General features: G+C 40.9%; 1 protein-coding gene and 1 pseudogene across 20 annotated transcripts in view; one reads left to right on the plus strand and one right to left on the minus strand.

Annotated features, from left to right (window-relative positions):
• Positions 1-27,302, minus strand: part of NEK11 (NIMA related kinase 11) — a 267,287-nt gene that overhangs the window by 197,883 nt on the left and 42,102 nt on the right. For 18 of the 20 annotated variants that reach the window (XM_025291957.3, XM_025291948.3, XM_025291940.3 and 15 more), the window contains one exon: positions 6,729-6,894. The exons of the other annotated variants lie outside the window; for them this stretch is intronic. In XM_025291957.3, coding sequence (XP_025147742.3) covers positions 6,729-6,894 — 166 coding nt within the window. The remainder of the gene's footprint in view (positions 1-6,728; positions 6,895-27,302) is intronic. 20 annotated transcript variants of the gene reach the window in all.
• Positions 25,480-25,598, plus strand: LOC112587529 (annotated as a pseudogene).

Consider the following 27,302-nt stretch of genomic DNA (forward strand, 5'->3'; position numbering starts at 1 on the left):
AGAATGAAACTAGAACACTTTCTAACACCATACACAAAAATAAACTCAAAATGGATTAAAGATCTAAACGTAAGACCAGAAACTATAAAACTCCTAGAGGAGAACATAGGCAAAACACTCTCTGACATAAATCACAGCAGGATCCTCTATGACCCACCTCCCAGAATATTGGAAATAAAAGGAAAAATAAACAAATGGGACCTAATCAAAATTAAAAGCTTCTGCACAACAAAGGAAACTATAAGCAAGGTGAAAAGACCGCTTTCAGAATGGGAGAAAATAATAGCAAATGAAGCAACTGACAAACAACTAATCTCAAAAATATACAAGCAACTCCTGCAGCTCAATTCCAGAAAAATAAATGACCCAATCAAAAAATGGGCCAAAGAACTAAATAGACATTTCTCCAAAGAAGACATAAAGATGGCTAACAAACACATGAAAAGATGCTCAACATCACTCATTATCAGATAAATGCAAATCAAAACCACAATAAGGTACCATTTCACGCCAGTCAGAATGGCTGCGATCCAAAAGTCTACAAGCAATAAATGCTGGACAGGGTGTGGAGAAAAGGGAATCCTCTTACACTGTTGGTGGGAATGCAAACTAGTACAGCCACTATGGAGAACAGTGTGGAGATTCCTTAAAAAACTGGAAATAGAACTGCCTTATGACCCAGCAATCCCACTGCTGGGCATACACACTGAGGAAACCAGAACTGAAAGAGACACGTGCACCCCAGTGTTCATCACAGCACTGTTTATAATAGCCAGGACATGGAAGCAACCTAGATGTCCATCAGCAGATGAATGGATAAGAAAGCAGTGGTACATATACACAATGGAGTATTACTCAGCCATTAAAAAGAATACATTTGAATCAGTTCTAATGAGGTGGATGAAACTGGAGCCGATTATACAGAGTGAAGTAAGCCAGAAAGAAAAACAGCAATATAGTATACTAACACATATATATGGAATTTAGAAAGATGGTAATCATAACCCTGTATGCAAGACAGCAAAAGAGACACAGATGTATAGAACAGTCTTTTGGACTCTGTGGGAGAGGGAGAGGGTGGGATGATTTAGGAGAGTGGCATTGAAACATGTATAATATCATATAAGAAACGAATCGCCAGTCCAGGTTCAATGCAGGATACAGGATGCTTGGGGCTGGTGCACTGGGATGACCCAGAGGGAAGGTACGGGGAGGGAGTGGGGAGGGGGGTTCAGGATGGGGAACATGTGTACACCCGTGGTGGATTCATGTTGATATATGGCAAAACCAATACAATACTGTAAAGTAATTAGCCTCCAATTAAAATAAATAAATTTAAATTAAAAAAAAAAAAAAGAATCTACTTCTCTTTGAAAAAGAATGGGGGCATGGTTAGAGGACACAGGAGCCAATTTGAAGAAGCCCCACCAGCCAAAGCTGTGCCAAATTAAGAAACAAAATAATAATGATAGCATCGGGCAATAACCCATAGAATAAAATAAATATCCACGAGTCCATACTGATATGAATAATTGAATAAAGACATCAACGGAGGGGAAGGAACAATGGGATAGCTCTTTCTAACAGAAGAACCCTAATTAGTAAATGTAGAAAGAATGAGGAAAATTCATAATCATAATTAGGCAAACATAACAGTAAAGCAGCTCCAGGCAACTACCACTAAAAAAAATGCAAATATCAGGGCATGAAAGTTTGAAAAGAAATAGGATAGAAAGTTGCTCAGGGAACCAGAAGAACAAGACGGGGTAATTTTCATGAATAAGAGCACCCAGCTAATGGCCTGAGTAGAAAACCACACCAACCAGCAGGGCCCGCCAGATTCCCCCGTCACCAGCTCCCTGCTCCCCTATCCCCCGCACTGTTCACAGCTGAGCCTTATCTTTGCTCAGTGATCCATAAATGCTGACTCAGTTTTCATTTATGACTCTGCCTTTCTGTTTCTACACTGGCCATCCTCCCTTTTTTGCAGTTCTCTGCCCTGGCATCCCATTAGATCACCTGGAGAGCTTTCAAAAGTCCTTCTGGGTCATACTCCAGACCAATTAAATCAGACTTTCTGGATGAGGGCTTCAGCCCTCAGGAGTTTTGAAAGCTTTCCAGATGATTCCAGAGTGCAGCCAAGGTTGAGCACTACCACTATATTGATATAATTTTTATTTAGCCATGTTAATATCACAGTTGAAGAAAAAGACAAGTCCAACCTTCTCTGCTTTCTGGCAAAGTGATTTCAACATATATGACAGACAGAAGGACACAGTATTCAATCTTCTACACATCGGCACTTGACAGAAATAAGGTGGGAAGCAGCTGGAAGCAAATGGTAAAGAATTCGTCAAAAGGAAAGAAATTTCCTGAGTACTAACTTCTTTGTGGCTCACTACACGGGTTCATGATGAGACACAAAAATGAATTAGAAAAAGATCGGTCCCACATGCTGAGAGTCTAAGATGGATTATACTATGTATAATGTGCTAAGTGTCACCCAGCTGAAACTCTATGAGAGTCAGGGATTGAGTGAGGGGTGATTTTCAGCCAGGAGATAACAGGAGTCTTTGTAGAGGGGGTGGCATTTCACAGGACCTGGGAGGATGGGTGGGAAGTGAAAACTTGGAGCCAGGAGGAAGAATGTTGTGAAAGGGCAGAGATAGAGAAGTGTGAGACTGTGGATAGGAGGCAGGGGACAGCAGGTAGTCCCATTTCCCAGGGTGGAAGAGAATAAAGACACCAATATTTGAAATATCCTGTCACTTTTGTAGTTTGGGTACTATTCCCCATTGAAGATTTGGTTACATCTTGACAGGAACTTGTGAGAATCAGGTTATTTGCTTTTTACATTCATAACTGGTCTTCCCTGGTGGTTCCGTGATAAAGAATCTGCCTGCAATGTAGGAGACTCAGGTTCAATCCCTAGGCCAGGAAGATCCCCTAGAAAAGGAAATGGCAACCCACTCCAGTATTCTTACCTGGGAAATTCCATGGACAGAGAAGCCTGGCAGGCTACAGTCCCTGGGGTCACAAACAGCCAAACACCATGTTGAACTAAACAACAACACAACACTCATAACCTGATGTGACAAGTCCAAAGCGCTGGGTGGTGAATATAAGGGGCCTCGTGAATGCATTTATATGTATTTCAATCTTGAAAGGCCTCAGATTAAATTACAGAGGAGGAAACTTGGAGATTAAAAAACACCAGCTATTTCAATGGTGATAACATTCCCTATGAGGTGTAAGTCTGGCCATCTGCCATTTCCAATATTATTACTTTACCTCAATAAAAAGAGGATAATACCAGGCTTCTGTGAGTTAAGATGAAGTTTGGGTGTGAAGATGAGAAATATCTCTGTTAGCAAGGAGAAATAGCGACCCACATGTCGTCATCCCTCCGAGTCACGAAAGTGCGTGCTGACAGCTCAGCAGGTGGAGCCAGGAAGCCCAGCAGCTCTTCCCTGGCTGCTGGCCAAGGCCATTACCATGGCAACACCCCTGGGGTGGGAGGGGCATCTTAGCCGGCGGAAACCACCCGCATTTAAAAAGTAACACAAATGATCCTGGATTGGATCCTGCGGGAGAAAAAAATTCCTATAGAAATGTCCTTTTTAAAGATATAATTGGGACAGATGGGCTCAATTTGAGTGTGAACTGTGGGTTAGATGGGTGTTCCCCAAATTTCAGTGTGCTTCAGGCTCACCTGGTGGGCTTGGCAAAACACAGATGGCCAGACCCCACCCCCAGAGTTTACAGATTCATTATGGCTGAGGTGGAAGCTAACAACCTGTGTTTCTCACTAAAGATTCCGAGTGATGCTGATGCTGCTGGTATGGGGTCGCACACAGAATCACCGTATGACACAGTGGCATTGCATCAATGTTCATTTCCTGAGTTTGATCTTTTTACTGTAGTTATGTTAAGGAAATATCCTTAGTCTTAGAAAACACTCAGGAGGATTTTGGTTCAGGAAGAAAGTAGATAGATAAACAGAATAATAAAGCAAATGTGGGAAGTAACAACTGGTAAACCTGGATGAAATTAAAGGACACTTATCCCTTGGAAGAGAAGTTATGACCAACCTAGACAGCATATTAAAAAAGCAGAGACATTACTTTGCCAACAAAGGTCCATCTAGTCAAAGCTATGGTTTTTCCAGTAGTCATGTATGGATGTGAGAGTTGGACTATAAGGAAAGCTGAGCGCCGAAGAATTGATGCTTTTGAACTGCGGTGTTGGAGAAGAATCTTGAGAGTCCCTTGGACTGCAAGGAGATCCAACCAGTCCATCCGAAAGGAAATCAGTCCTGAATATTCATTGCAAGGGCTGATGCTGAAGCTGAAACTCCAATACTTTGGCCACCTGATGCAAAGAACTGACTCATTTGAAAAGACCCTGCTGGGAAAGACGGAAGGTGGGAGGAGAAGGGGACGAGAGGATGAGATGGTTAGATGGCATCACTGACTCGATGGACATGAGTCTGAGTAAACTCCGGGAGTTGGTGATGGACAGGGAGGCCTGGCGTGCTACAGTCCATGGAGTTGCAAAGGGTCAGACATGACTGGGAGACTGAAATGAACTGAACTGAAATTCGGATGGAGGATATATGGGAGTTCACTGTGTTTTGTAACTTTTCTAGTAGATCCAAATTACATTTAAATTAATAACTAAAAATTAATATAGGAAATAAAGTTATAGTTTATCATCAAGATCTGTTCAATATGGTAGCCACTACCTAAACATGGTTATTTACATTTAAATTAATTTAAATTAAATAAAGTTCAACATTCAGCTCCTCAACCACACTAGCCATACTTCATCAGGTGATAAAGAGTCATGTGTGACTAGCAACTACCATATTGGACAGTGCAAATATTGAGCAGAGAAGGCAATGGCACCCCACTCCAGTACTCTTGCCTGGAAAATCCCATGGATGGAGGAGCCTGGTAGGCTGCAGTCCATGGGGTCGTGAAGAGTTGGACACGACTGAGCGACTTCCCTTTCACTTTTCACTTTCATGCATTGGAGAAGGAAATGGCAACCCACTCCAGTGTTCTTGCCTGGAGAATCCCAGGGACAGAGGAGCCTAGGGGGTTGCCGTCTATGGAGTCGCACAGAGTAGGACACGACTGAAGTGACTTAGCAGCAGCAGCAGCAAATATTGAGCATTACCATCATTACACAAAGGTCCACTGAACAGTTCTCACTACAGTGAAAAATATTTTACAACTGAGAAAGTCTCTGTGGAAAATTCAGTGCGCTGAAAGCAGCAGCAGAGGTAGCAGTAACAGTAAAAGCAATAGGAGTCAGTTGTTTCCCATAGAAGATAGTTTATTAACTGAATGGGGCAAAAAGAAAAAATGATTAAATTATGGCTGATGGATCACAGTGTAGCTGCATTTGTAAATCCCTGGATTTTGCACAGATGAGTGACATAATTGCTGGAGTAGGTGTTCTTAGCCACATTCTGTACACCTCATCATTTTACTGATTTTCTTAACAATCCGTTGGATGAAGGAGATATAATCACTCAAATGTTCTGGTTATTTTTCTTTTTTTCTCCTCCTTCTCCTTCAAGCAGAGGAGGAACAAGATTAATGGGCAAACTCCCAGCAAGGCTGTGCCAGGGAGACTGTCCTGAAGGGGAATAGCTAAGACCTGGACAGTATCAAATTTTCAAATATTCTAACTTGGCTACTGGTTTCATTTTGCATGACACACCAGCTACTGTGTAAAGCAAATCAAGGCTGAGTTTCGTTGCTATCTTTACTCCTTCCGAGTTGCTTCTCCTCCCTCTTCTTTTCTGCATCTCAAATATCCAGCACTCTCTGAGCCAAACAGGCCTGCCACCCACTCTAAAGAGCAGCTTCTTTCTTCCTAGCATCATTTCACTTGGGCTCCAGCAACACCCAGATGATGAACTGAACACATTCTAAACACAAGATTCTTTGTTGCATTTGACTTAGGCTAGCTCTCTGAATGTTCTGGGAGATACTTCCTGAGCAGGGTCAAGTTTGGATATTCTCTTTCTGACCCAACTCCTGTAACTCCCCTCTCTCTAGCCTCTCAGGAGTGAACACACAGACCCACATTACGCTGCACCTTGCCAGCCCCATCCCTGGCACCTTTCTCAGCAACTTCATATTCACTTGGGGCTCAGTAAAATGCACAACTATTATCACTTGGGGGAAACATGGAATGGCAGGGAAAACTGCAAATACCTGAGGCCATGAATCACAAGTCAGTTAACATGAAGACTTTTCATGGGGAGAATGAGCTGTATTCCCACTTCCAAGTTTCCATTGGGGAAAATGAACCACAGAGCTAGAATCCAGGACTCCAGCAGTATCCCTCTGCTCTGCCCAGGCCTCTGTTATGGCTTTAAATGTCCATCTAATAATCGAACCATTGTAAGAGGCTTAAGGATACACCCCACAATCCACACACACCAAAAAAATGCTGGATCATTTTTATGCAGCAATTTCTCCTTAAAAATACATCGATTCTGAGTTTTCCCCAAAAAAGAAACCCTTGGTCAGAAAACAGTTTGCCAGTTACATAGAGATGATTACTCTTAGCAGCAAGACACAATATCCCAGGTAATATTTTTATTCACTTTGTGGCTGGCTCATTCAACTTCTGAGATATCTCTTTACAGACACCTTTTTACTATGAAACAGATTTTTATTAATACTTCAAAACCAAAAGGAGAGTCTCACCTCACAGTACTCTGTGATAATGCAGAACTTATCCTGCTCCACAAAGTTTGCATGGAACTTGACAATAGCTGGGTGATTCAGCTTGGAAAGGAGCTGGGCCTCTAAAGTGGCCTGCACAGTCTCATTTGGATTGAGTTCTCCAATACAGATTTCCTTCAGTACCTTTCTGCAGCAAAAAAAAAAAAAAATTTTAATACATTTAGAACTAAAATAAAGAAAGCTGAGTGCCAAAGAATTAATTCTTTTGAACTGTTGTGTTGGAGAAGACTCTTGAGAGTCCCTTGAACTCCAAGGAGATCCAATCAGTCCATCCTAAAGAAGATCAGCCCTGGGCGTTTACTGGAAGGACTGATGTTGAAGCTGAAACTCCAATACTTTGGCCACCTTATGCGAAGAGCTGACTCATTAGAAAAGACCCTGATGATGGGAAAGATTGAGGGAAGGAGGAGAAGGGGACGACAGAGGATGAGATGGTTGGATGGCATCACCAACTCGATGGACATGGGTTTGGGTGAACTCCGGGAGTTGGCAATGGACAGGGAGGCCTGGCGTGCTGTGGTTCATGGTGTCGCAGAGCTGGACATGACTGAGTGACTAAAGTGAACTGAGAACTAAGATACACATTTAAAGATATGAACAGTGGTACAGGACCATCTAATTAATGCCCAGGCCATAACATACTCAGAGGTCTGCTCCGGCCTGTGACTCCTGGGGACCTGGCCTGCTTCTGTCCTGGTGGGGCTCTCTGCACCTGCCTCCCTCCCCTCTGCTCAAACCAGCAGAGACAGAACTAAGCTTAAGTGGGCATGACCGAGGTGGCTCTCCCTCAGCCGCTAGGTGTCTCCATTTCTCTTTGCCTCTCAGGACATCTCTATTTGTGTCTTTCTCCATCTCTTTGTATATTACCTGCATCTCCTTATCTGCTTTCCTGTTTCTGTCTGCTTTTCTATTTCTCTCATTATTCCTATCTTGGTGTTTCTCTTTCTCTCTCACACACTGTATATTAATACATATATATGTGTGTGTGTGAATATAATTATAAAATCCACTGTGTCTCTGCATCTGATTCTCTTTTTGACTCTCTCCTTTCCTCTCTGACTCTGCATATAAATACACATGCTTCTCTTTGTCTCTCAGCTCTAATATTTTCCAAATCAACTCAATATCAGCAGAATCAATATCTGTTTATTTTCTTTTTAAAACTACCCTTAGCATGTGGTTTGTGGTTTAGTCGCTAAGTCGCATCCGACTCTTGCAATCCCATGGACTGTAGCCTGCCAATCTCCTCTGTCCGTGGGATTCTCCAGGCAAGAATACTGGAGTGGGTTGCCATTTCCTTCTCCAGGGGATCTTCCCAACCCAGGGATCAAACCCAGGTCTCCTGCATTGCAGGCAGACGCTTTACAGACTGAGCTATAAGGAAAGATCAGGGAAGACCTTTAGCATAGCATACTTTATTTAGGAGTATTTAGGAGCTACCAGTATTGAGGAAAAGAAAAAAATATAAAAACATTGACAGAGGTATTCAAGCATGTATAAATGGAACAAGAGCTCATCATCTCTCCAATTTATTAATTTAAAATTTGTGATAACTAATGAGAAGTGGACCAAAACATTATCTCTTCCCATCTACCGAAAGAAAGACTGATGAACAAACCAATTACAGTCCCACGGTGTAAACAGATTGCCAGGGAGAAGCACTTTAGCACACCAATTATGTGTGCAGACAGATTCCACTGATTAGAAGTGAGCCTTAGCTGTTCATTAAGATAAGTTCTGCAGGACCTGTACTAGAATATATTTTGTAGTAATGTTATTTGAGAGTTTCTACCTATGCATATTAATGAAAATATATTTATAGTAGAAACTCTTAATTAAAGGCCCTATAACCAAATCCTAGATTAACCAGAGCTCTGCAGTCCTTTCTAACAGATGCCCAGGGCTGCCTTTGTTTGTACTGGGGATGCTGCAGCCAGCAGGCACTCTCTGGACCACCTTCCAGTTGAGATATGTGTTTACCCAAGTCACAGTGTCTATTCCCAAACTTGTTTGTGCCACTTGTACCCAGTATTATAAATCTGTAACTTAAATGTGACAAACTGATGAAGGGTGAGTGAGTGTTGTCTCTGCTAGAAAAACTAGGTCAAATGTTTACCACAATGGTTAATAATGACAAGTTGCAAAAAAATTGCTGTTAAGTAACTGTTAAGACAGTTTTTAAATATTCATTTAAAAATGTAAAAATCTAGCATTCTGAACTGAGATTGCTAAATTTTCATTTCATTTTAAAGAAGGTAAACTTAGAAAACTTAATCAAGTTTATGCAAAAAAGATGAAGAGACCTCTCATGAGAGGACGTTAGACATTGGCTGCACATCAAAAAGTGAGAGAAAATGTACAATATTTTCCTTAAATTGGGTATAAATGTTTTAGTTATGCCATTTCATCATTTTAAAGTTGTTCCCTTATATAACCAAGGACCACCTCCAGTCACATCAGACAGGGGCTATCACATGGGTTTTCTTAGGTCTTGAACACCCTACCGGACCCCTACTTGATAACAGAGTAGATTCTAGAGAAATTTTTGCTGGGTATCGTGTTCTATAGAGAGGCTGTTCTAGCAAGAATTTGGTTTAAAATGACCTCATGTTAGTAACAGTGGCATCTCAAACTGTTGGTATAATAAAGGGGCTTGAAATGACGGATGCAGCTGTTCTCCTGTAATGCCTAAAGATGATGACGCTGCAGCCAAATGACATCTTCATGGTGTTTTTCCAGTACACACCATGTCCCAGCCAACTTGCAGTTGTAAAAGTCACAGTGGTTAACATGTATGGCGATACAAAGTCACACACAAACCTGCAGTATTCTCTTACTGGGAAGGAACAAATGCTATCCGAAGCTTTAAGATGCTTAGTTTTTCCTTGCAAACATCAACTACTGTGCAACAGAGCATGGGATTTTACATACATACTTCGATTTTATCTAAGCCCTATCTGGCAGCCTGATGATAAAGCATCAAATCTCATTTGTCCACAGCTTTACAGATAAAGGAAGGGCTATCAAGGCAGGTAACATCTAATACAATCATCTTTAGCAGAAGCCAAGATATTTGACCTTTCTTACCTAAAACTGATGGAGGAAACTCATTGCATGTCACATAGTGTGAGTCATATCAGCTAAGAAGAGCAAAGAAACCAAGTCAAGAAGCTTGCCCCTACTCAGTGACACTCAGTCTGTCAACCACTGCTAAGTAACATGACAGATATTTATTTTATCAGAACTTCAGCTATTTGGGAGAAACTTTTTAGCAGCTGCAAAGACAGGCACCCCCTCAGACTCACTAATTTTGTAAAGTTTCTGTTCTCTTTCCTGAGCGGCAATGTTTCTTTCTAGTGAACTGACAAACTTTGGAGAGTGACTGGAAATCCGGATAACTACAGCTAATTTCACTCCCGTCAAATTGGGCCACTTTCCATATAAATGGGGTAGGTGATATCTTTGAGATCTTCAGGGTTGTTTTCCTCCAAATTTCCCTGTAGCCTTTCACATATTTCCCATTGAACAAGTAGCATAGGCTGTGTCAGGAAAAAGATGACACCACAAACCACAGAGAACATGAGTCAAATTCCCAGCTTTTGATTCTCCAAGGAGAGACCAAGGCCAAAGAGAAAAGATCTGAAGGAGCCCCTGACCAATGGGATGAGGGTCCTCCCTGCCCGAAGTGAGAAAGAGACCCTCAGAACCAGATGGAGCAGGGGCAAGAACATTAGGTACCCTGAGCCCTTGAAAATAGTTCATGCTCCCCAAACTAGGTCCAGAGGAGGGGGGCAGGGACAGAACTCCCAGATGGGGAGGGGAGCCCCAGAGCAGAAGTCATGGCTGTCTTTCCAAAGCAGGAACTGCACACTTCCTTGTGTCCAGCAAGGGATAGGAGTGCAGGAAAGATCTTCAAGGGGCAAGTAAGTCAAACGGCCTAAGAACTCTGGAACCTCAGTGAGGAGTGCAGAAGCACCTCTGTGTGTCTGTGGTATAGTGAGCTCTGAGGATTCGTGACCCCTGCCCTTGGGTCTCTTGGAGAAGCCAACAGATCAGTGTACACAAATGTGTGTCTATGTTTGTATTTACTAAAACTTCAAACCAAGATGGGTGCTATAAAGTTAGGGTGAGCGATGCGTGAGGCCCTCCTGATTTAAGCTGCCATGACTCTCTAATTTGATCAGCAGCTACTGCACCCACTGAGGGCAAAGTCACAGGAAATAGATATTAACCTCAGCTTAAATAAGAGAATAACTTTTTGCTTTTTGAAAAAATTTAAATATTCACCTATTTAACAGATTATTCAATCTGCTTAGGACTTCCAAGAGTTTTCATCCATCTATTAAGGCAGCAATTATTTTAACTAATCCTTTCTTTAATGGTCAGCTCTTATTTTTCTAGTTCATAAGAAAATATAGCTTTATTATAGAAAAATCTGAAAACAAAACATAGATCACAATCCACCACAGAGATAATCAACATTAACAATTTTGTATATTTCATTCTCATCTTTTTGCTACACATTTTTTTAACACTAGAGGCCAAGCAATTTAGACAATTTGCCTGCTATTTTCATGAGACGTTATTGTAGCAGACATCTGTCATGTTAGCTGCACAGCATCTTAGACAGCCTCCCTACACTGTAGTAGATCCCTGGGCTGTGGGGTCCTGCCTTCCATAGATAAAAGCAAACAGACAGCAAACAATTCCTGTATCTCCCGCCTGCCTTGAGTTGGGATGCCAATGTGGGACATAGGTTCTGCCAGTCAATTGGACCAACCTGGGACCCTGCCTTGGGGGTGAGCTTGAGGGACAGGGTGGGCACAGGACCCTCCCACACACACCATCCTAAGAAATGGCATGGGCTTGGGGGCAGTGGTAGTAGGCCACTTCCATGGTGTGGTTCCAGCTGACATCCCTGGAAATTTGGCCTTCACTAGCTCCCAGCCCCCTCAGCTGTAAGAGCCATCTGTGTTCAGCACACATCCCCCTCTGCCTCCACTGTGTAGCAGGTGACTGCTCATATCTGCATCTGGAGTCCTGACCCACGTGATTATGTGTCGCAGAAGCACCGTGAGCTAGTCCCATACTAGCTCTTACTTTGAGATCATTAAAACTGAACCTCCAAAACTTTGATACATTTAGGTTAATTTTTGTTCCTTTGTGTCTTAAAACTTAGGATCTTCTGAGGGATTTAGGGACATTTATGGGTAGAAGGAAATTTGGAAAACTCAGCAAATTTGGAAAACTCAGCAGTGGCCACAGGACTGGAAAAGGTCAGCTCTCATTCCAATCCCAAAGAAAGGCAATGCCAAAGAATGATCAAACTACCACACAATTGCACTCATCTCACACACTAGTAAAGTAATGCTCAAAATTCTCCAAGCCAGGCTTCAGCAATACATGAACCATGAACTTCCAGATGTTCAAGCTGGTTTTAGAAAAGGCAAAGGAACCAGAAACCAAATTGCCAACATCTGCTGGATCATGGATAAAGCAAGAGAGTTCCAGAGAAACATCTATTTCTGCTTTGTTGACTATGCCAAAGCCTTTGACTGTGTGGATCACAATAAACTGTGGAAAATTCTCAAATAGATGGGAATACCAGACCACCTGACCTACCTCTTGAGAAATCTGTATACAGGTCAGGAAGCAACAGTTAGAACTGGACATGGAACAACAGACTGGTTCCAAATAGGAAAAGGAGTATGTCAGGGCTGTATATTGTCACCCTGCTTATTTAACTTCTGTGCAGAGTACATCATGAGAAATGCTGGACTGGAAGAAACACAAGCTGGAATCAAGATTGCCGGGAGAAATATCAATAACCTCAGATATGCAGATGACACCACCCTTATGGCAGAAAGTGAAGAGGAACTAAAAAGCCTGTTGATGAAGGTGAAAGAGGAGTGGCATCTGGTCCCATCACTTCATGGGAAATAGATGGGAAACAGTGGAAACAGTGTCAGACTTTATTTTGGGGGCTCCTAAATTACTGCAGATGGTGATTGCAGCCATGAAATTAAAAGACACTTACTCCTTGGAAGAAAAGTTATGACCAAGCTAGATAGCATATTGAAAAGCAGAGACATTACTTTCCCAACAAAGGTTCGTCTAGTCAAGGCTATAGTTTTTCCAGTGGTCATGTACGGATGTGAGAGTTGGACTGTGAAGAAAGCTGAGCACCGAAGAATTGATGCTTTTGAACTGTGGTGTTGGAGAAGACTCTTGAGAGTCCCTTGTACTGCAAGGAGATCCAACCAGTCCATTCTGAAGGAGATCAGCCCTGGGATTTCTTTGGAAGGAATGATGCTGAAGCTGAAACTCCAGTACTTTGGCCAACTCATGTGAAGAGTTGACCCATTGGAAAAGACTCTGATGCTGGGAGGAACTGGGGGCAGGAGGAGAAGGGGACGACAGAGGATGAGATGGCTGGATGGCATCACTGACTCGATGGACGTGAGTCTGAGTGAACTCCGGGAATTGGTGATGGACAGGGAGGCCTGGCATGCTGCGATTCATGGGGTCACAAAGAGTCGGACACGACTGAATGACTGAATTGAACTGAACTTATGGGTAGAAGGATCATAAAAGTGGACAAACATCCTTTTAAAAGTTATTTACTATAAAACACTGGTGAAAGAAATCAAAGAGGACACTAACAGATGGAGAAATATACCATGTTCATGGATTGGAAGAATCAATGTAGTGAAAATGAGTATACTACCCAAAGCAATCTATAGATTCAATGCAATCCCTATCAAGCTACCAACAGCATTTTTCACAGAGCTAGAACAAATAATTTCACAATTTGTATGGAAAAACAAAAAACCTCGAATAGCCAAAGCGATCTTGAGAAAGAAGAATGGAACGGGAGGAATCAACCTACCTGACTTCAGGCTCTACTACAAAGCCACAGTTATCAAGACAGTATGGTACTGGCACAAAGACAGAAATATAGATCAATGGAACAAAATAGAAAGCCCAGAGATAAATCCACGCACATATGGACACCTTATCTTCGACAAAGGAGGCAAGAATATACAATGGATTAAAGACAATCTCTTTAACAAGTGGTGCTGGGAACTCTGGTCAACCACTTGTAAAAGAATGAAACTAGAACACTTTCTAACACCATACACAAAAATAAACTCAAAATGGATTAAAGATCTAAACGTAAGACCAGAAACTATAAAACTCCTAGAGGAGAACATAGGCAAAACACTCTCTGACATACATCACAGCAGGATCCTCTATGACCCACCTCCCAGAATATTGGAAATAAAAGCAAAAATAAACAAATGGGACCTAATTAACCTTAAAAGCTTCTGCACATCAAAGGAAACTATTAGCAAGGTGAAAAGACAGCCTTCAGAATGGGAGAAGATAATAGCAAATGAAGCAACTGACCAACAACTAATCTCCAGAATATACAAGCAACTCCTACAGCTCAACTCCAGAAAAATAAATGACCCAATCAAAAAATGGGCCAAAGAACTAAATAGACATTTCTCCAAAGAAGACATACAGATGGCTAACAAACACATGAAAAGATGCTCAGCATCACTCATTATCAGAGAAATGCAAATCAAAACCACTATGAGGTACCATTTCACACCAGTCAGAATGGCTGCGATCCAAAAGTCTACAAGTAATAAATGCTGGAGAGGGTGTGGAGAAAAGGGAACCCTCTTACACTGTTGGTGGGAATGCAAACTAGTACAGCCACTATGGAGAACAGTGTGGAGATTCCTTAAAAAACTGGAAATAGACATGCCTTATGATCCAGCAATCCCACTGCTGGGCATACACACTGAGAAAACCAGAAGGGAAAGAGACACGAGTACCCCAATGTTCATCGCAGCACTGTTTATAATAGCCAGGACATGGAAGCAACCTAGATGTCCATCAGCAGATGAATGGATAAGAAAGCTGTGGTACATATACACAATGGAGTATTATTCAGCCATTAAAAAGAATACATTTGAATCAGTTCTAATGAGGTGGATGAAACTGGAGCCTATTATACAGAGTGAAGTAAGCCAGAAAGAAAAACACCAATACAGTATACTAATGCATATATATGGAATTTAGAAAGATGGTAACAATAACCCTGTGTACGAGACAGCAAAAGAGACACTGATGTATAGAACAGTCTTATGGACTCTGTGGGAGAGGGAGAGGGTGGGAAGATTTGGGAGAATGGCATTGAAACATGTAAAATATCATGTATGAAATGAGTTGCCAGTCCAGGTTCGATGCACAATACTGGATGCTTGGGGCTGGTGCACTGGGACGACCCAGAGGGATGGAATGGGGAGGGAGGAGGGAGGAGGGTTCAGGATGGGGAACACATGTAAACCTGTGGCGGATTCATTTTGATATTTGGCAAATCTAATACAGTTATGTAAAGTTTAAAAATAAAATAAAATTAAAAAAAAAAATAAAAAAAATAAAAAAAATAAAAAAATCTAAAAAAAAAAAAAAATAAATAAATTTATAATAAAAAAAAAAAAAAAAGTTATTTAATCCCCTTTAAAATCTAAAAGGACATGAAAATGGCAGAGTGATATTTATTCAAAAACATGGCACATTAATAAAAAATGGAAAAGCCAGAAACTAAACATACATAAAGAAGTAGCTGAGAAAAATTGTAGGTGTTAGTGAAGACTATACTACAGGTAGAATTTTATTTCATTGCAGTTGTTTTTCCTTTCAGCAATTCAGAAACATTTTTAATGCCTATGGTCAGAGAAAAGGATAAAATTATTTTACAGATCATCATCATATGCTATAATCTATGAGCCGCTTTTGCCTTTAACAATTAAATTCCTGACTCCAGTTGTTTCAGGGCAAAAACTCTGATTCATCTGGTCTTTTCCTCCCCACCCCTGACCACAGGCATGTTGCAGGTTTTGGACACAGAAGGGGCTCAAATGACATGAGCATACAGTGCGGGGACAGGTAAGCAGCAGACACCAGCACCAAGGAGCAAAGTTCTTCTGCTGAGCTTGACTTCAGTGTCCACACAAGGCACCAGGCAGCCACTGCCAAATACCCTCACATCAAAAGTCCCATGTTTCTGTTATTTCACCATCTATTGACTGCTATCAATATGCCAAACACAATGCCATATCCTGGGGACACAAAGATAAAAAGGATAAAACAAAGATACAAAGATGGAAAGGACAAAACTCCTGCCCTCCAAGAAAGCTCAGAACCACGGGGAATGCCAACAAATGTAAAAATAGTTGAACAACTTCATGATAGATGCAATAATAGAGCCGGGGATTGGGGTGAGGACCTCTAACCCTCCTTTGAGAAAAGAAAAAAGACAAAATCTATAGACTGGAGCCCCAGGACATTCACTTTTGCACATAGAAACTACTTTGTAGTTAGCTGAATTGCCTTCTCCCCAGGTGGATTCCAAGTAGCATAAGCATGAATTCACCATTCTTTACTATTTGCCCTCTACAAACCTTGCCTGGAAAATCCCATGGACAGACGAGCCTGGTGGGCTGCAGTTCACGGGGTTGCAAAGAGTCGGGCACAACTGAGCAACTAACACACACTATTTGCCCTCTATAAACCAATAGTCTGCAGAGGGAGGTCTATGTTTGCATTACGTGAATAGACTATGAGAGTTAATAAGCATGTGATTTTTCAAAAAAAGAAAACTACTTGAGAATGTCAGCAGCTATATATCATTCTCTAGAGTAATGCACTTACAGATATACACACACAACCACAGTATACATTATGGAATGTGGAATAAAAACGTTACAGGAAGGGGTGTTTCTTAAAAGAGCTAAAAAACTGGCAGATTCATAAACTACTCCTTCCTCCCTTCCTCCTGCCATTTATCTATCCAAATTTTTATCCCCCTAAAAGCATTTGAGCTTTATATAACTAGATTTTAAAAGATAACGTGGGTATTGAGCTATGCTCTGTTCTAGAGAACTCTCTTAGTTTGGTGTCCCCAGGAAGCAAACATTGAGACAGGACATGAAGCAGGTAATCAATCCAGGCAAGGGGGTAGGAAAGTGAAGTAAAGGGAGGGGAACCATTCAAAGGCCTGTTATCAAGCAAGTTATCACTGTGGATGACTGGGGCTTAATTCTGTGGAAGAACCCTGGGGGCAGGCATAGAACACACCTCTGGGCTCCTCTGTCCAAGGGCAGGGACCAGCTCCCTTCATCTACTGGCTCAGGCTGCTCCTATGAGTATCAATTCCCCTGCTGGAGCACAGAGGCCCTGACAGCCAGGGATATCTCAGGCAGAGCTGCCCATGAGGCAGGTGGACGTTGGGTCCATGTACAGGAAATGCTAATCAGCCAGGGGATAGGTGGGGCCCCAACAACATCTTCCACAAGGCTGAATAAAGGAAACTTCCCCCACTTTAAATGCTGCTCTATTTTGTCTATACACCTGAAGAGAGCTAGGATACAGTGATTCTGAGGGTTTCCCAGGTGGCAGTAGTGTTAAAGAACATGCCTGCCAATGCAGGAGGCATAAGAGATGGGGTTCGATCCTGGGTCAGGAAGGTCCCCTGGAGGAGGGCATGGCAACCCACTCCAGTATTCTTGCCTGGAGAATCCCATGGACAGAGGACCCTGAAGGGCTACAGTCCATGGGGTTGCAAAGAGTCAGACATGACTGAAGTGACTTAGCACGCATGCATGATTATGAGACACAGTGTTGGTAACACTGAATAAAGTGAAAGAAAATGAAAGTCACTCAGTCGAGCCCGACTCTTTGGACCCCATGGACTATACAGTCCATGGAATTCTCTGGTCCAGAATACTGGAGTGGGTAGCCTATACCTTCTCCAGTGGATCTTCCTGACCCAGGAATTGAACCAGGGATTCTTTACCAACTGAACTATCAAGGAAGCCCTTATACTGAATAATGAAAGCACAAATCAATTAGAACCTATAGGTAAATTCCATCTCCTATGCTTTTCCAATAGTCATGTATAGATGTGAGTTGGACCATAAAGAAGGCTGAGCACTGAAGAATTGATGTTATTGAATTGTAGTGCCGAGAAGACTCTTTTTTTTTTTTTTTTTTTTTTTTTAGACTCTTGAGAATCCTTTGAACTGCAAGGAGATCAAACCAGTCAATCCTAAAGGAGATCAACACTAAATATTAGTTGGAAGACCTGATGATGAAGCTGAAGCTCCAAAACTTTGGCCACCTGATGCAAAGAGCCAACTCATTGGAAAAGACCCTGGAGTTGGGAAAGATTGAGGGCAGGAGGAAAAGGGGATGACAGAGAATGAAATGGTTTGGATAGCATCACCAACTCAATGAACATGAGTTTGAACAAACTCCCCGGACAGGGAAGCCTGGCATGTTGCAGTCCATGGGGTTGCAAAGAGTCAGACATGACTTAGCAACTAAACAACAATGCTTTTCAAGATTTAGTTTATAAACACATTAGCAGCATATAGGTGTATTATGTACGATAATAAAAAATAATTAATAATAATAATACAGATAAATATGAAGAACAAATAAGAGCAGAAGTGTTTCAGATATTTTTGTTTGGCAAATATGCTCTTCCTGGCTCCTGTGTAGATTATATTTTCATTTGTGGTGACAAGTTCCATGCAGTGTCTCAATGCTGGAATCCTAACAAGTTACTCAAGTTGCCTTTTATTTTTTAAGGAACAAAAAAGAGTAAACAGAAACTTTAGAAGTAGGAGTTTTGAAGATAAATATTGCCTGAATAAAAAGTATCTAATAATCATGTGAATTCAATGACTTTTCCTATCTGTGCAAATTTAAAAAACAGAAATGGCTTGAACAAAAAAACAGAAATGGTTTGAACACACATCTCAAGGCTGGAAATGGCACTGGTGCTCAGTGGAGGTTGTCCACAGGGAACCTCTGGTGTCAATGTAAGAACAGAGTTGGATTTTGGACAGACCCCAACCAGCCTTTTCCCAGGGGGCTTCTTGGAAGTCACACGGGGAAGAGACAAAGTATCTGCTCTGCTGTGCAAAGCCCCCCCTCCAACGGCTTGACAGAGAGTCCATGGCTGAGCCCATGAATCCGTGAGTGAGCGTGAATTGATGGGGGTTGAGAGGCTGTGTAGCTGCACCTTCATGGCCAGGTAGCTCACCTCCCTGTGTCTAAGTCAGTCTCCACCAAAGCTGCTGGGACTGTATCCTGAGAGTTTACTGAGAACAAACAGCCCTTCCCTCTCCTTTCAGCCAAAAAATGAGTGGGTTCCCTTCATGATGAGCAATGTCCTGGAGCTCCTTTCCACAGCTTGGCAAAGTTATCTTTACCACCGGGGATGTAATAGAGCCAATTCTAATTCTCTTCAGAACCAGTGAGGACTCTTCCACCCTCTCCTTCTCCCACACACCTCCCAACAATGGTCAGACAGTTCTTTCTTATTCACTTATTCTTATTTCTGCTCACACAGTTGAGCAAAGTTATTAAACATTGTGGCTTAATGAAGAGACTCCGGTGGCTCTCTCCCCGTCCCTGGGTGATTTGTAACTGATCTAAGCCTACCATGTAACCCCTTGCCAGTGATCAGTCTAGACATGTGGTGTAATTCTGACCTGGGACATATGGGGAGAGGTCTCATGGATGGTTTCCTGGGACAGATGCTCCTCACTGATAAAAAAAAGAGAAGCATGGGAAGAAAGTCTCATTTCTTCCTTCTCTGCACTGCTGTCATTTGCCTGTGAGTCCTTCAGCTGTGGCAGCCAGCTGGCATCCTGGAGGAACTGCCCTGAGATAGCAGGCTGGGTGATGGGGAGGCACCAACACCCCTGCTGACTTCATCACCAGTATCTACTCTCCCTCTGGACTTCCTGCTAGGGAGATATGTCTTTCTTATTTTTAAGCCATCCTGGTGGCCAAAGATGGCCTCATATCAATACTTTGCTACAAGAAGAAAGAGGATACTTTTTAAAAAGGGATTAGAAGCAGAAGTGGAGAATGTGGTGAACATTCCACTCATCTATACAGACTTCAAGCTGTGAAAACTCAAAGGACGGAGGTTAGGTTTAGCTGTGTTGTACACAAAGATTAGAACAGAGAGAAGTCCCTTGAGAACAGGGGCTCTGTGTTATTTCCTTAGAAAGTGCTAAGTCTCCTATTTTAAACTAGAAAAGATAACCTGGCTCTTTTTTTAGACATTGGTACAAATCTTCAAAAAAAAATCATGACAAAGTAAACTACAATGAACTATACAAAAATGGATCTATTGTGAGAAAAAAGTACTTGAATAAAGGACTAGAAATTATCTGTTGTTAGTGAATCTGGAAACTAAGATAACATGGGATTTCTTTAAATAATTTGAAAACAATTTTATTCACTGATTCAAAATTCTCATATGTCAAAATCTTAGCAGTTATCAAAATGTATCAGGATTCAGAAAAATTAAAATTCCACAACTGTTTCTTTCCTTCCCTTGGGTAGAGATGTTGGAGTTGTGATAGCAAATAGGAAGTTTCTAAAATAAAGAACAATGAGGAAAAGAGTGAAGTAAAGGGCATGGATAGTCCAGCAATCAAAAAATTAAAATGAGACAAAATATACAAATAAAAAAAATGAGATGAAAATAACCAAGGGAAAAAAAATACAATTTCTAAAATATCTGGTCTCTTTCCACTCCTGCTCCCATCCACAAATTAAGAAAACATATTTTAATAAATAAAAATATATATCATTTTTCTATAATTCTCTGGAGATAGAAAAAGCTGCTAATGTAAGGAATTATTTTGTTTTTCATAGTCTGAAGCCTCAAACTTAAGAAATTATGGATGATATCATTAGGTGTTAAAGGCACAGGCTGATCATTATAATTTTTAGAAGAAGGTAGGACAAAGTTTCAAGAAGTGCAGGTGATTTTTATTCATGTGGCGGCATTATGAGAAGCATCCACACAAGAGAAATCTCTCTTGACCCCTCAGGGCTAGGTCCTGGGACAACGTCTAGTCACATATGAGCTCCCATTCAGGCCTGCAGGCACCCAAAGTCAGCTCCGAGTCCATTCCGTGGGATTCCCAGCACCTGGCAGACCTGATGTCTCTGAATGGAACCAAGCTTATGCACACCCCATGCTTCAAAATTCAGCTCATTCATTGCCTCCACCATAGTGACTATGACTCTGACAACTATGTATTTTTATATTTATTTCTTGGTCTCCAACTCCAGACTGAGAACATTTACATTTTGCTCCTTTCTATAGCCTCGGTGTCTAGCACAAGTCTTAGCACTTGGTGGATGCTCCATCCATGTTCATTGACTCGTAAACGATCTAAATTAATGCCACACTAAGCACTGTTGCATAGATGGTGGGAGATACAATTCCTATTCATGGTTTTTCCCCTTATGGAAGCATAAAAACTTGCATGTTGGGCATCCATCAGAAAATGAAAGTTTCTAAAAACGTGCTTCCTAACATCACTGCTGGAATGGCCCTCATCTGGAAGTGACTTACACATGGGAGGTGATAGTAACATTTGCATAGACAGAGAGAAGTGGCAAAGAGATATTTCAGCCTAAAAATGGTTCTGCTCAGATGTTTCATAACATCTCAGAGACACCTCCCACCGGATGACTTGGCCCAGGAGAAGCACCAAACTGCCCAGTTTCTAATCCTATTCCCTCACTCAACCTCTTTCCCAATCATGGAATGAATTTTATGTATTTATAGAACATTACAGCCAGTAAGACCCTCAAGTAGATCCATCAGAGAAGCTAAACCTATTGAAGTTCTAAGGATTGAATGCTTTGTTTTGACTGTCAGTTTGTTTTTTTTAGTTTATTGGAGTATGGTTGATTTACAATGTTATGTTATTTACTATTGTACAGTAAAGTGATTTAGTTATACACATACATATATCCACTCTTTTTTAGATTCTTTTCCCATACAGGTCATTACAGAGTATTGAGTAGAGTTCCCTATGCTATACAGCAGTTCGTTATTGGTTATCTGTTTTATATATAGCAGTGTGTATATGTCAGTCCCAATCTCCCAATTTATCCTTCCTTGCAGCCTTACTCCCTGATAATCAGAAGTTTGTTTTCTACATCTGTAATTCTATTTCTTTTGTAAATAAGTACATTTGTACCATTTTTCTTTAGATTTCAAATATTAACAATATCATATTATGTCTTTGTTTGACTCTCTTCATTCAACATAACAATCTCTAGGTCCACCCATGTTGCTGTAAATAGCATTATTTCATTCTTTCTATGGCTATGTAATATTCCATTATATATATACCCCACATCTTTTTTATCCATTCATCTGTTGATGGACATTTAGATGATTTCCATGACTTGGCTATTGTAAATAGTGGTGCAATGAACACTAGGGTGCATGTTTTGAATTATGTTTTGCTCCAGATATATGACCAGGAGTAAGAGTATCAGATCACATGGTAGTTCTATATTTAGTTCTTTAAGGAACCTCTGTACTAGTCTTCCTAGTGGCTGTATCAATTTACATTCCCTCAAACAGTGAAGGAGGGTTCCTTTTTTGCCACACCCTCTCCAGTGTTTATTATTCGTAGATCGTGTGATGATGACCATTCTGACTGGTATTCAGGTGATACTTCATTGTAGTTTTGATTTTCATTTCTTTATAGTATCCAAGATTGAGTAATGCATCCAAGGTCATAGAGAAGTTACAGCAGAGCTGACATTCACCTCTTGGAGGAGGAAAGGGAGCACACCTCTGAAGAACAGACATTCATCTCCAAGTTTAACAGTTTACCCTCTCTCGTTTGTGTATAGAATCTACAGTGCTAAGACAGCCCCAAACTTTCTCATTTTTCAAACCATTTACCAAAGAACAAAAACTCCTGTCATCTGTTCTACTTACCTGCTCCTTAACAACAAAGAAGAGGAAACAAAATGACTAGAGGAACAGTCTTGCTCCTGATGAGGCACTGCCAAAACTAGGTCTGTTTTCATTAATTTTCATTTGAGTCCTATGGAAAATCTAACCAAGAGTCAACAATTTTGTCAGTTCCAGAGCCCCAGAGTTGAAAGCTTGTGATAAAATCACACAAAAGGAAGACAATGTTCTCCAGGAATTACCTTTCATAGCAAAGTGGTAAAATTACATTTCTGAGGTTGTCCTGGGTACAACAAACCTGTAAGTGTGACACTGTGTGTGTGAGCGCCAGTTTTTAAAAGGCTCAATTGTGTAAAACTCATTTGATTCAAATGTTCAACAATGCAGTAACATGCCTTGAGAATAAAAATAAATATCAATAACATAAGATTCAGAGACATTTCACCCAACTACTGCTTAAGATGTTTGCTGGTCCATTCAGGCCATGATGAAAGTTTAGAAGTAACTAGTGTAACTAATAAATTCTTATCTGTGTGGATCACAACAAATTGTGGAAAATTCTTCAAGAGATGAGAATACCAGACCACCTGACCTGCCTACTGAGAAATCCGTATGCAGGTCAAGAAGCAATAGTTAGAACTGGACATGGAACAACGGACTGGTTCCAAATCAGGAAAGGAGTACATCAAGGCTGGATATTGTTACCCTGCTTATCTAACTTACATGCAGAGTACATCATGAGAAATGCCAGGCTGGATGAAGCACAAGCTGGAATCAAGATTGCCAGGAGAAATACCAATAACCTCAGATATGCAGATGACACCACACTTACAGCAGAAGGCAAAGAAGAACTAAAGAGCCTCTCGCTGACAGTGAAAGAGAAGAGTGAAAAAGTTGGCTTAAAACTCAGCATTCAGAAAACTAAGATCATGGCATCTGGTCCCATCATTTCATGGCAAATAGATGGGGAAATAATGAAAACAGTAAGAGACTTTATTTTTGGGGGCTCCAAAATCACTGCAGATTGTGACTGCAGCCATGAAATTAAAAGACACTTGCTCCTTGGAAGAAAAGTTATGACCAACTTGGACAGCATATTAAAAAGCAGAGACATTTCTTTGCCAACAAAGGTCCATCTAGTCAAAGCTATGGTTTTTCCTGTGGTCATGTATGGATATGAGAGTTGGACTGTGAACAAGGCTGAGCGCCAAAGAATGGGTGCTTTTGAACTGTGGTGTTGGAGAAGACTCTTGAGAGTCCCTTGGACTGCAAGGAGATCCAACCAGTCAATCCTAAAGGAAATCAGTCCTGAATATTCATTGGAAGGACTGATGCTGAAGCTGAAGCTCTGATACTTTGGCCACCTCATGCGAAGAGTTGACTCATTGAAAAAGACCCTGATGCTGGGAGGGATTGGGGGCAGGAGGAGAAGGGGACGACAGAGGATGAGATGGATGGATGGCATCACCGACTCGATGGACATGAGTTTGAGTGAACTCCGGGAGTTGGTAATGGACAGAGAGGCCTGGTGTGCTGCAGTCCATGGGGTCTCAAAGAGTCAGACATGACTGAACGACTGAACTGAACTGAACTGAACATAAGATTCAATGCAACAAATCACTCATTTGCTCTATCACACTTTGAAAGGTACTGATTTTAGAGCAAACAAAGATCCTGTTTAGTCAGCAACGAAATTAAGGATGACAATGTCAGTAGGACGTGAAAGAATAATTTACCACAGATAATCACGTTAGCTCTTGTTACGACTGTTCTATGCTCCAAATTTACAATTACTGTTAGGTTAATATTCAAAATGCAAAATTCTAATGCATAATTCATGCCAGATTTTATTTTGAATATTACAAATATCCTAGAACTGCAGATTTTAATGAGATAATCAGATGTGATGCAAAGCCTACCATGAAATCAAGACATAACAAATTGACTTTTAAGAAGCAACAAAAACTGATTAGCTCCATTTCCCGGACTAGGTAAAGCCAACAAAAGATAAACCCTAAAGTAAAATTAAATTAGGACCCAAGCAAGAATAAAGTTGGTGCTCCAAAAATAATACCAAAAAAAGAAAAAAAAACTAGGGTTTCAGTGAAATAAAGTCATCTGATTATATTTGTAGCAGGCGCTGGCTGGCCTCAGGGTAACATGAAGACAGCCAAATGGGGAAAAGTTTGTATTTTTAAAAAGCTCAACTGTGTAAAACACATTTGATTCTCTATTTCATCATTATAGTACTTATAGAGATTTAAGCTAAGACTCTTTGACTATAGCACTAGTCAAAGAGAGAGTCAAATGTTACTGCATTTAATTCTGAGAGAGAAAGGAAGGGAAACAAAGCTCTGGATTAGCATACTCCCATTAGAGGATTTAAGCAACTGGGTTTTTGGGTCTTACTTTTTTGATGAGTTTTGCCAATGCTGAAAAAAAAATCTGTTTTTATAACCAAGAAAGCTAGGGCTTAATCTACTGACAAAGCTCCAATAAGAATCTGCTACTAGGAAGGAGCCAGTTTCCCTGAATGACAGCTTATGGGTTTAGTCATCAATCTGTAACACACAAAAAAGTCACAATGGGCTGTGTAAGGAGAGGAAGGGACAGAGGAATTGGGGCTGGCCCACCCCTGATCAACACATGGCTTCGTTATCCAGAGTGAGGAGGCTGAGGGGAGCCTGGCTGAAACACATGCTCTGGAAACACATGTCTGCTGCACCTCACAGGGTTGCTATGCCAAGCTTTCCCATCTGCCCAAGGAGTCTGCAGGAGCCCAGCAGGGAGGCCCACTTCTCAGGCTACCATGTTGAACAAAGGACACTGAAAGAGTATTAAGCATGGTTTTCCACCAGCACTGTTTCTAAAGAGTATGGAGTCTCCGCCCATATCAGCCTGAAGGCGCCCGATCTCGTCTGATCTTGGAAGCTAAGCAGGGTCGGGCCTGGTTAGTACTTGGATGGGAGACCACCTGGGACTACCGGGTGCTGGAGGCTTCAAAAAAATAAATAAATAAAATAAAATAAAGAGTATGGAATTATTCAAGGATCAATCCAAGTGTTTTCATGTTCATATAGTGAAAGAAAGAAGAACCCTTAGACTCATAAAGCATGATATCTGAGGAAGCCTCAGTGCTTCTCAAATTGTGCTGTGCACAGGGAAGGAAAGGATGCTGATGGCTGAGATCTGAGAAAAACATTTATTAATATTCTTATATTGCTCTGGATTTTTTCTTTCTTTTTTTTTTCTCTGTTGCTATGGTTGTTGATTTTATTATTATTATTACTATGAATTCAAAGCTTTAATCCCACTTTCTATTTCCTTTATATACTTCTACCTCTATGTTGGCTTTTTGTGATTCTCTGAGGGTTTTTTCTTATTTTAAGTTTTTTGTTTTTCTTATTGTTCTTTTCCTGTTGCAGTTATTCTTTAATATATATAATCCTTTTTACATACTTCTATTTAACTTTTCCTTTATTTTTTTTCTTTTCTTCCTTTCTTTCTTTATCTCACCATGCTTGTTAGTTTGTTTTGTTTTCTTTCCTTTAATCCCCAGTTGGCATTCTGCTTTGATCTTGTTTTCTGATTTGTGCTTTAGTTAGTTTTGTATTTAATTAGTCAATATCATTTTTGGTTTCCTTTGCTTGCTGGTTCACTCCCTTATACTTTTTTTCCTTTGGACTATTTTGGTTTTGTTTGTGTGTGTGTGTGTGTGTGTGTTCCTTTGTTTTTGCTATTATTTCTCTGATTTTACATTTACCATTTGTCTAGGGTTTGGTTGTTGTTTCTTGTTTGGTTTTGTTTTAATTCCCTTTGATGCCATAACAAACAGCTTGTGGAATCTTGGTTCCCCAGCCAGAGATCAGGCCTGAGCCTTTGGTCACTAGACTGTCAGAGAAGTGACCCCAGGTAGTGTTAACTAGTGAGGACTCCCACAAAGCCCGCCACCTGTTCCAACACCGAGCATCACACAACTGCCACAGCACTCAATGCAAGACGCCTCACCTAAACAACAAGCAAGACAAAAACACAAACCCAGTCATCAGCAGACAGACTTCCACTTCCCATAGACATCATAAAACATACCACCTCACACAGCCCTTCCCGTCAGAGGGAAAAAATTCACCTTCTCCACCAGAACACAGACACAAGTCACTCCCAGCACAAACTCTACATAAACCACTGGACCAACTCACACACTGAGGGCAGGAACCAAAAGGAAGAAGGAATACAATCCTAAAGCTTGGGAAAAGGAGACCTCAAAGACAGTAAGTTACAAGAAGAATGAAAAGACAGAAATATGGTGCAAATGAAGGAACAAGGTAAAAACTCACAAGACCAAACAAATAAAAAGGAAATGGGCAAACTATTTGAAAAACAATTCAGAGTAACAATAGTAAAGACTATCCAAAACCTTGAAAATAGAATGGAAAAAGATGCAAGAATCAATTAACACATTTAACAAGGACCTAGAAGAAATAAAGAATAAATAAACAGAAATGAACAACACAATTACTGAAAGTAAAAATACTCTAGAAGGAATCAATAGCAGAATAATTGAGACAGAAGAACAAATAAGTGAGCTGGAACAAAAAAGAATGCTGGAAATAACTGTTGAAGAGCAGAAAAAAGGAAAAAGAATGAAAAGAATTGAGGATACTCTCAGAGACCTCTGGGACAATATGAAATACACCAATATT

The sequence above is a fragment of the Bubalus bubalis genome, chromosome 1, assembly GCF_019923935.1.
Source record: "Bubalus bubalis isolate 160015118507 breed Murrah chromosome 1, NDDB_SH_1, whole genome shotgun sequence".
NCBI lineage: Eukaryota > Metazoa > Chordata > Mammalia > Artiodactyla > Bovidae > Bubalus > Bubalus bubalis.